We start from the raw sequence: 10,000 nt of genomic DNA on the forward strand, positions 1-10,000 counted from the left end.
GACAAGAAACGAACGAACGCTGGACACGGGAAGAGAAGGAGGGAGATTTGTTGCTCTCTCTTTGTCGGCCTCTCTCTCTCCCTTTCTCCCTCTCTCTCTCTTTATCTCTCTCTCTCTTTATCTCTCTCTCCATTTCTCCCTCTCTCTCTCTCTCTCTTTCTATTTTTCTCTCTCTCTGCCTCCATCCATCTCTCTCTCTCTTGTACCCTGTCAACAGCATGATGACACCCTCCTCTGTCAGACCCCCACGCCAAAATGGCTGACATGGACACGGTTTTTTTACGGGGGACAAAGTTTCTAATCAGACAAAGATGTGAGCAAGTGTGTGTGTAACCCTGTGTGTGTGTGTAACCCTGTGTGTGTGTGTAACCCTGTGTGTGTGTGTGCGCACACATTTTACATTTACAGCATTTGGCAGAAGTCCTTATCCAGAGCAACTTACATTTGTCTCATTTGTATAGCTGAGCAGTTGAGGGTTAAGGGCCTTGCTCAAGGGCCCAGCAGTGGCAGCTTGGCAGTGCTGGGGTTTGAACTCATGACCTTCTGATCAGTAATATGACATCTTAACCACTGAGCTACCACTGCCCCCACTTTCACTTTCACACACGTGTGTGTGCGAGCGTGTGTGTGCGAGCGTGTGTGTGACAGTGTGTGTGAGCAAGTGTCTGTGGGTGTGCGAGCGTGTGTGTGAGCGTGTCTGTGAGCGTGTCTGTGAGCAAGCGTCTGTGGGTGTGTGAGTGTGTGCAAGCGAGCGTGTGTGTGCGAGCGTGTGTGTGCGAGCGTGTGTGTGCGAGCGTGTGTGTGCGAGCGTGTGTGTGCGAGCGTGTGTGCGACAGTGTGTGTGAGCGTGTGTATGAGCAAGCGTCTGTGGGTGTGTGTGCGCGAGCGACCGTGTGTGCGAGCGACCGTGTGTGCGAGCGACCGTGTGTGTGTGTGTGTGTGTGTGTGTGTGTGTGTGTACACCTGAGTGTTCTGAGCCACTTCAGCACCATTAGTCTGCGCAGGAGCTGGAGATATTGATCTACATGTTTCTGTATTTCTTTTATTTCTGTCGGTTGTTGTGGTGGCCCGGGGAAACCCTTCACACACTCAACATTTGACCTTTTCATCTAGATGTAATTCCATAAACCGAAAGTTCTCCCAGAGTCAAAATCCAATGTTTCAACCAAAAAAAGTTCTGCTGTTTTGATGTCTGTTTCCTTTAAAACCGAAGAAAAAAAGCACGTAAAGATTCTGAGCGTTTAAACATTTCAAAGTTCCACATTTACTAGTTTATAACTTCATTATTATATAAAAATGATTCTTATTAGACACTGACGTTATTGATCATGTCTTACACCAGGAACACAAATGATAAGCTAAAACATACACTGCAATTAAATCGAACATGTGAATGTAAACATACCCAGTGTTTAAGCGTTGCTAGGCAACAGGGAAGAATGGGCGTTGAGCATAGGCCAGGTAATGATTTAGCCAGCTAGCACACAGCCTTTGAGGCAGAGGTACTACAGCGCTGTTGAATTCTGCATTCTGATTGGTCAGAAGGTGTTGATGCATTTTCTAGAGCAGCAGCTCTGACAGTAGTGCAGGTTTAGAAACAGAGGATGGTGAGGGAACAACTGTTACAGCTGCTACAACGCAAGTCATGTTTTACAACATTACGTAACTGGAAATGGATAAAAAATATGATGGGTTGTTCTTATGTAATTATTTATTGTTGCTGGTGAATTGCTGTGATATCAGAGGAATAAAACACTTTGGGACGTGCTGTAATTGAAAGTGATCAGCTACATCAGATGTAGCAGGAACTCTGCTTCATCACACGCCTGATTACCTTCCTGTAACAGCACGACACCAAGGGTTTCATTCCTTACACTTTCCATTCCACGCTGTTAGTTTCTGACGACAGGACACTACATTGTGCATTGTCTCTCTCTCATCTCTCTCTCATCTCTCATGTCTCTCTCATCTCTCTCTCATCTCTCATGTCTCTCTCATCTCTCTCTCATCTCTCATGTCTCTCTCGTCTCTCTCTCATGTCTCTCATGTCTCTCTCATGTCTCTCTCATCTCTCATGTCTCTCTCGTCTCTCTCTCTTGTCTCTGTCTTGTCTCTCATGTCTCTCTCTTGTCTCTCTCGTCTCTTTTGTGTCTCTCTCTTGTCTCTGTCTTGTCTCTCTCTTGTTTCTCTCTTGTCTCTCTCTCATCTCTCCTGTCTCTCTTGTCTCTCTCTCATATCTCTTGTCCCTCTCTCATCTCTCTTGTGTCTCTCTCTTGTCTCTCTCTCTTGTCTCTTCGTGTCTCTCTCTTGTTTCTCTCTCATCTCTCTCTTGTCTCTCTCTCCTGTCTCTCTTGTCTCTCTCTTGTTTCTCTCTTGTCTCTCTCTTGTCTCTCTCGTCTCTTTTGTGTCTCTCTCTTGTCTCTGTCTTGTCTCTCTCTCTCGGGTCTTTGCTGTTGTTTGTGTTTACGCTGTAATGTTTAGTGCTAGCTCTGTTCCAGAGGAAGAACAGCGTGTGAGAGTGAGAACCTGCTTTACGCCGATCGCTCTTCTGATCAAAGTTATTGATCAGTTATTGGCAGAGGGCCGGAGCTTTAGAGCTTTAGAGACAGAGGATCAGTCACTTAATCCCTCATTTACACACATCTGCAGATCTACAGATCTCCCTGTGTGTCGCTGCCTTCACCGCACACTGCATCCTGCAGCTCAGAGAAGAGTCGGGCTCGAACTGCAGGCTCGGGTTTAACCCCCAGGGGCTTGGTTTTCCCAGTTTTGTTTTTTATTTCATGTTTTTTGTTTTGTTTTATTTCTTGTTTTTTGTTATTTGTATTGTTGGGGTTTTATGTTGCTGATTTTTCTGAGTTCTCTGTTTTTTGTTTGTTGTTTTGTTTTCTTTCTTGTTTTTTTGTCTGTCATTAAGTTTTCAGTGAGTTATTAGTTGTTATTAGTTGTTATTAGTTGTTTTTTATTCTCTTTTTTTGGCCGTGTTTTGTTTGTTTTACTTTTTTGAGGTTTGTATGTCATTAAGTTTTCTGTTTCTTTTGTGTGTACGTGTGTATGTGTGTGTGTTTGTGTGTTTTTGTGTTTGTGTGTGTGTCTGTGTGTGTGTCTGTGTGTGTGTCTCTGTGTGTGTAAATCCTCCAGGCTGTTCTCTCTGCATTAATTAGTCTCCTACTGGCCGTGTGTCAGTGTTCACCAGAGCAGCGACACATCGACTCTCCTGTTCTAACACACAAATGTAGATGGCACTGCAACTAAAGCTATCATCACTAACTCTCTCTCTCTCTCTCTTCATCTGTCTCTCACACACACATTACACACGGCAGCTGTGTGAGAGCAGCTTAGAAATCATCGTTATGTTGATTCGTGGCTTCATCTTGATAAGAACGATCATTCTAAATGATTCGACTCAAGAACATGTGTTTGGAGTAATTTCCTATTTTAATTTTGTTACATTTACACACTTAGTTTTTCCCCTAATGTAGTCTGTTAGTCTAAATATATTCTGTTATAATATATATAAAATTTTTTAAATCTTGAGCTGTGGTCAGTGTTCACTGCTTTAAATGAAATTTTTTATTTATAATATAATGAAAGTACAATTTGATGTAAAAAGGGGAAAAAAGATTGTAACAATCCAGTATTTCTGGGACGTCTTTTAAATTTCTGAAACACTTCAAAATTAGTTGCTTTTTTTTTTTTTTTGACGAAAAGGATTGTCATTTTAGTAAACAAAAACTAAAATAATAATCTTCATTTACATGCATTAATTATATGCATGATACTAATTATAGTATATTATTAACTATAATAGTATAATGTATAGTGTAATATACTATAATCCTTTCCACAATGTACATTTTACATAATAATTAATATTATATACATAAAGTACTTTGTATGAATATTTAAAATATATATATATATTTTGAAATCCTTTTTTTACATTTGTTTTCATGTGTACATGAAAATTCGATTTAATAATAATAATAATAATAATAATTATAATAATAATAATACTTGCAGTGAAATTAAAATGGGAAAAAGCTGTTTATTTTTGGCTTGTAGTGACAGAAATAAGATTTATAATCCTAGTTATCTATAAACAAAGTGGGACCAATTATACAAAATAATTTGTAATGTGTAATTTAATAGTTTCTTCCAAATTAAAATACACACGTTTATGCTATTTTGCTTTTTTTAATTTTTTTTTTAAACAAGCGGCCAGCACACAGACAGTAATGAAGTCGTCAGGGATTGATCGGCTTAAAACCAAAAATAGCTCTGAGCATCAAACAAGCTGCAAGTCCGAGCACACAGCATCTTCCAGCACAAAGCACATTAAAATCTGACGTTTATCTCTTATTATTGTATTAATTAACTCTTACTTTTATTATTTTATACACCATATACATGCCGTAGCAGTAGTATCGGTAGCAGTATCGGTAGCAGTATTGGTAGCAGTAGCATGGCCCTTTGACTTTAATATAAGAAATCAGTATGTGTTGATGCATTTGGCTTCAGTATTATGAATAAAAATGTAACAATATTTCAAGTGTAGAAAAGAAAAGAAGCTCTACAGTACATACATAATGCATGTATACACATATACGTAATATTTAGACATGAGGCATAATAACACTTTTTCTATTTCAATACTGAAACCCTGAGTATCAGCTGATGCCGATATCCAGAAGCACTTAAAAAAAAAAATACAGGAAAATGTACATAGCACACATACATCAAACACGACTTACACAAAACCACAGCTTTGCATTGCCAATATAAGAAATATTGTAAAAATAATAAAAATTAATCCTAACAAAATATACAATCAGTCTCTTTATATGTAAACATTTCCAGTTCCAAAAAATAATTTTTTCTCCAATATCCAATCCACCCTTTTTTTTTTTTTTTTTTTTTTGTTGCTGATACTGTTTTTGGCCCTGGGTATCAGATCTGTGCCATCTTTAATAATATACAAAATAAATCTTTTTGGAATGATGCACTCTGTAAACCTAAGACAGAAAATGTAAAAGTGTGTGTGTTCAAGGTGCCAGCTATAGATATAAATTGAATATTTATCAATATACAAACATTACAGTTTATAATTATCAATATACAAGATACAGTCTGTAATATATAAATGATGTTAATAGAAATCTGACCTGATCAGTGATTAAACCGAATCCCAGTGAAATTAGACTTAAAAATGACACAAATCCTCTTTGCATTTTTAATCCTGTGAAGAAGAAAGAAAGCAGAGCCGTGTTTAAGCGCTCGCTGCATCTCGGCTCGCCCGGATTCGTCTCGCCTTTGAACAAACAAAGTTTATTGACTAATTCGCCGCTCGAGCTTTAACGAAGACGCTGGCTGCAAGTCATGCGCATGCAAATAGACTGATCGCAGAAATAATCCCCTTTTTCTGATAACAAGACATCTGAGAGCTTACACACACACACACACACACACACACACAATCCTATTCCTGGAGGATTTATTTGTGTTTGCGCACACAGTATGTAAATCGAAACCCCTTCAAAAAAAATAATAACAAAACAATTTTGTTGTTATTATTATTGTGTGTGTAATAATAATAATAATTATTATTCAGACTCGATGAATGTGTTAATTCAAAGACTGACAGCTCTGAATTTATCCCACATTTATTAATTTTAAGATAAATATATAATTAATTGGGTAAAAATGAATACCTTAAAAAAAGGAACATTGCAAAACATCTTGGCAAATGAAAACTTTGTTTCTTCTAATATTTGAAAATATTTTATTTTATATCTTATGGCATATAGACAAATATAAGGTTACTAAGCCGATTTCTTGACATTTTTACTCATTTCAAACAGACTTTGTTCTATTGATACATTTTTTTTGTTTATTTCAAGCATTTATTTCTATAAAAATTAGATAAAAAATGTTTCCAATAAAGCGTTTTCTTTTCAAACATAACATTAGTACACATGTCTAGAAGTATAAAGTAAATAATTATGTATTTGTCATAATCTCATAATCAGAAATCTTCAGTGTAAAAAGATATTTTGACAGACATGACCACAGTGTTTTGGTTTAAAAGCATGATATAATTATTGAATTTATTTAGCGCTCAAATGCAGGAAACTTCCAGAGAACATGATGTAACATATTCTTAAATGTTTTTTATTCTACAAAACGTGTTAATGCATATGACAAAATACGACTGATTTGAGAGCTGTTTGGGTGTGGCCTAATATGCTAATGAGCGCACATGATTGACAGCCTGCTGTTTACTCTAGCTCTTTAATAAACACGTTTCAGTGTTAATGTTGTAGGTGAAGAAACTTCTGATCTTTCTTACGACTTTATTAAATCTTCAATTTCTTATCTGAACACAACAGCTTGCTAAAAACATTGATTCATTTCAGTCCGTATTAGTGTGTGTGTGTGTGTGTGTGTGTGTGTGTGTGTGTCCGTGTCCGTGTGTGTCCGCGCGCGTGTGTGTGGGTCCGTGTCCGTGCGTGTGTGCATGTGTTTGGGATGTTGCGTGTGAAACTGTGTGCCTAAGGCATGAACCTGTGTCAGTAGATTAAATAAAGATTAAATAAATATGATCAGTGATATTGACATGTTTATGTCTCTTATATTACATTGTTAGTGTGCGTTATCAGTTTTAGCCATTTTATAAAAATGTATAGATTTAAAATAAATGATGCAGCTATATATTAATATCTAAAATCAATATACTGTACATAATGTATGGTTTATTTAGATTTATATTTGCATATTTATGTTAATAAACGTTTCAAGATCCCTTAGAGAGGTCACAAACATTTTTAAAACATGGCAATTTTTTTTTTTTAAATACATACTGCCACTTTAATCCATTAAAGCACCAGTTTGTAACTTTTTTTTAACTTTTTTTGAGATTTTTAAATAAAAATGTTATTGTAGGCATCTCGCAGAATAATGTAAACTGGAAATTGTCTTGCACACCCCTCGACCACGTGGAGGGATTAATCAATATTTGTGATCGACAGACTGAATCAGGATTGAGCAGTGTAGGATTAAATAGTGCCTGTAGTCCTCATCAATCCGCAACAACGTATGAGTTGAAAGAAAAATTGTGACAAACTTTAAAACTAACTTTAAGTGAACACTTCCAGCTGAAGGACACCATGTTTTAGACATATCATCATGTGAATATTTTAATACTGGCTTAATAATGCTATTTCTTCAACTATTTCACACAAAATTACATAGTGAAGCTTTAAGTTTTCACCCAGAAGAGGTGCATAAGTACACGCTGACTATTCCATATACACACCAACAGGAAGTAAAAGATTGTCTTTGATTTATTATGGAATTCGCTTTGTATTAAGAAGGGTATTTTTCCTTTTATTCCTCTGAGATTGACTTGTTATTTCTAATCAGAGTCGAACACGAGACGCGTGATGTTTCGTTGGGTTGCGTGGTCGAGATCATTAGGCGCTTCATGTGGGCTGGGCTGTAGAGGAGGAGGATGAAGGAGATTGATCAGGAACAGCTGTGCAGCTGAAGTGCCATTGATCAGCAGCGCTAAGCTAACTTTAGCTCAGGAGACGGATCAAACGCCAAACAGGACTGATTTTATAGTTTAGAGCAGTCAACATGCATGTAGTGCTATAAACATAAACAGCATCTGTCTCTCTCTCTCTCTCTCTCTCTCTCTCTCTCTCTCTCTCTTTCTCAGTGTGTGATATGTGCTGGAGTTGTACAGGTCGTTATTGTTCTGATGAGTTCAGAGGCAGAAGGAAATCCCAGGCGGTGTGGTGTAAAAGCTCCGTGTTATCATGCCGACAGAACTGTTTCTGGCTTCCAGTTATTACCTCTACTGCCATTACACTGGTCCGGAGAGAGAGAGAGAGAGAGAGAGAGAGAGAGAGAGAGAGAGGGAGGTGGGGGGTGAGTCAGGAAGAAAGGGAGGGTGAGGAAGTAAGGAAGGAGTTAGGGAGTCATGTGAGGGAAGGAGTGAGTCAGTAAAGGACGATTTGAGTCAAGGATCGAGTGAGTCAGTGAGTGATACAGTGTGTTAGTGAGTGATTCAGGGAGTCACTGAGCGATTCAGTGTGTTAGTGAGTGATTCAGGGAGTCACTGAGCGATTCAGTGTGTTAATGAGTGATTCAGGGAGTCACTGAGCGATTCAGTGTGTTAATGAGTGATTCAGGGAGTCACTGAGCGATTCAGTGAGTTAGTGAGTGATTCAGGGAGTCACTAAGCGATTCAGTTTGTTAGTGAGTGATTCAGGGAGTCACTGAGCGATTCAGTGAGTTAGTGAGTGATTCAGGGAGTCACTGAGCAATTCAGTGTGTTAATGAGTGATTCAGGGAGTCACTGAGCGATTCAGTGTTTTAGTGAGTGATTCAGGGAGTCACTAAGCGATTCAGTGTGTTAGTGAATGATTCAGGGAGTCACTGAGCGATTCAGTGAGTTAGTGAGTGATTCAGGGAGTCACTAAGCGATTCAGTGAGTTAGTGAGTGATTCAGGGAGTCACTGAGCGATTCAGTGAGTTAGTGAGTGATTGAGTCAGTAAGAGATTATGTCAGGGGGAGATAGAGTCTGGAAAATTGTAAGTGAGCGAATCAGTAAGAATAGCGTGAGTGCGTCAGTGATTCGGTGAGTATGTTAAATGGCCTGGTCAGTTGCTAGTGCACACCACACAAATAAGGCTATGAGATGCTCCCTTTAAATGTTCTTACATTATTATGCACATGAACAATTTCAGACTGAACTGTTCCTTTAAAAGCACATGTTTATAAACCATGTATATGACTCAGTGTCATGGTCCTGTACAGTGACTGAGCAGTGAAATGAAGAAGCACTTTTCCAGTAAATACCCCTGAACAGAGAGAGAGAGAGAGAGAGAGAGAGAGAGAGAGAGAGAGAGCGCTGCAGCAGAGCACCAGCATGTGATTTAAAACCCAAATCCAGCAGCGGAACATCCCTGAGAATTAGAGATTAAATAAAATGTGTTTGTGATTTTAAGCCCTTTAGATAGTCATAGTGGAGTGGATTATTGACATCAGGGACATGAGACGAGGCATGACGTGGGGAGTGTGTGTGTGTGTGTGTGTGTGTGTGTGCGCGTGCGCACATGAAGTGTGATGGAAAGTTTCTGAATGGAAGGATCACAAGAATAGGAAGTGTAAGTTATGGAAGTGGAACTGTAGTTATGGAGATATCCCTTATGAAGTATAGTGTATTATAATGTAGTATAGTGTATTATAATGTAGTTTAGTGTATTATAATGTAGTTTAGTGTATTATAATGTAGTATAGTGGAACAGAGAACAACACTAGCATAGCAGTAGCAGGAATTAGCATACTGTGTGTCACAAGGTCCTGCACTAAGGGCACACACACACACACACACAAAGGCACGGGGTGATTTGTTAACAAGGGGCCTCACAGAGGTGCAGTTGACTGTGCGATTTGCACGCTGGAGTGTGAAGCGTGTGTGTGTGTGAAGCGTGTGTGTGTGTGAGGGAGGGGGAGTTATTATACAGCCGTATTGTCCTCAGTCCATTACGCCGCTCCCGTTTGAGTGATCCCATTGACCTTGAACTGACATTATAAGCTGGGTCTAATCTTTTCACTGTATATATTCTAATGAATTCTTTTCCCCATTTCTCCCTCCTCTTTCACGCCTCTGTGTGTGTGTGTGTGTGTGTGTGTGTGTGTGTGTGTGTGTGTGTGTGTGTGTGTGTGTGTGTGTGTGTGTGTGTTTAGCATTACAATGGGTCTTCCCCTGAACCCGGCGGCCGACTCTGCCCGCTCCGCTCGCCACGCTCTCTCTCTGATCGCCACAGCACGACCGCCTGCCTTCATCACCACCATCGCCAAAGAGGTCTCTCTCTCGCACACACACACACACACACACACACACACACACACACAGTTATTCTAGTCATTTTAACCCATGTATAACAACAATATGTTAATATATCAGCTAATACTAATTCGTACACACAC

General features: G+C 39.0%; 1 protein-coding gene across 3 annotated transcripts in view; it reads left to right on the plus strand.

The window, feature by feature from the left end:
* The window catches only part of LOC113535522 (WD repeat-containing protein 7), a 126,962-nt gene that overhangs the window by 98,145 nt on the left and 18,817 nt on the right, over positions 1-10,000 (plus strand). For all 3 annotated transcript variants that reach the window (XM_026928854.3, XM_026928856.3, XM_026928857.3), the window contains one exon: positions 9,758-9,875. In XM_026928854.3, the coding sequence (XP_026784655.1) occupies positions 9,758-9,875 (118 nt within the window). The remainder of the gene's footprint in view (positions 1-9,757; positions 9,876-10,000) is intronic.

The sequence above is a fragment of the Pangasianodon hypophthalmus genome, chromosome 15 (assembly GCF_027358585.1).
Source record: "Pangasianodon hypophthalmus isolate fPanHyp1 chromosome 15, fPanHyp1.pri, whole genome shotgun sequence".
In the NCBI taxonomy this organism is placed as follows: domain Eukaryota; kingdom Metazoa; phylum Chordata; class Actinopteri; order Siluriformes; family Pangasiidae; genus Pangasianodon; species Pangasianodon hypophthalmus.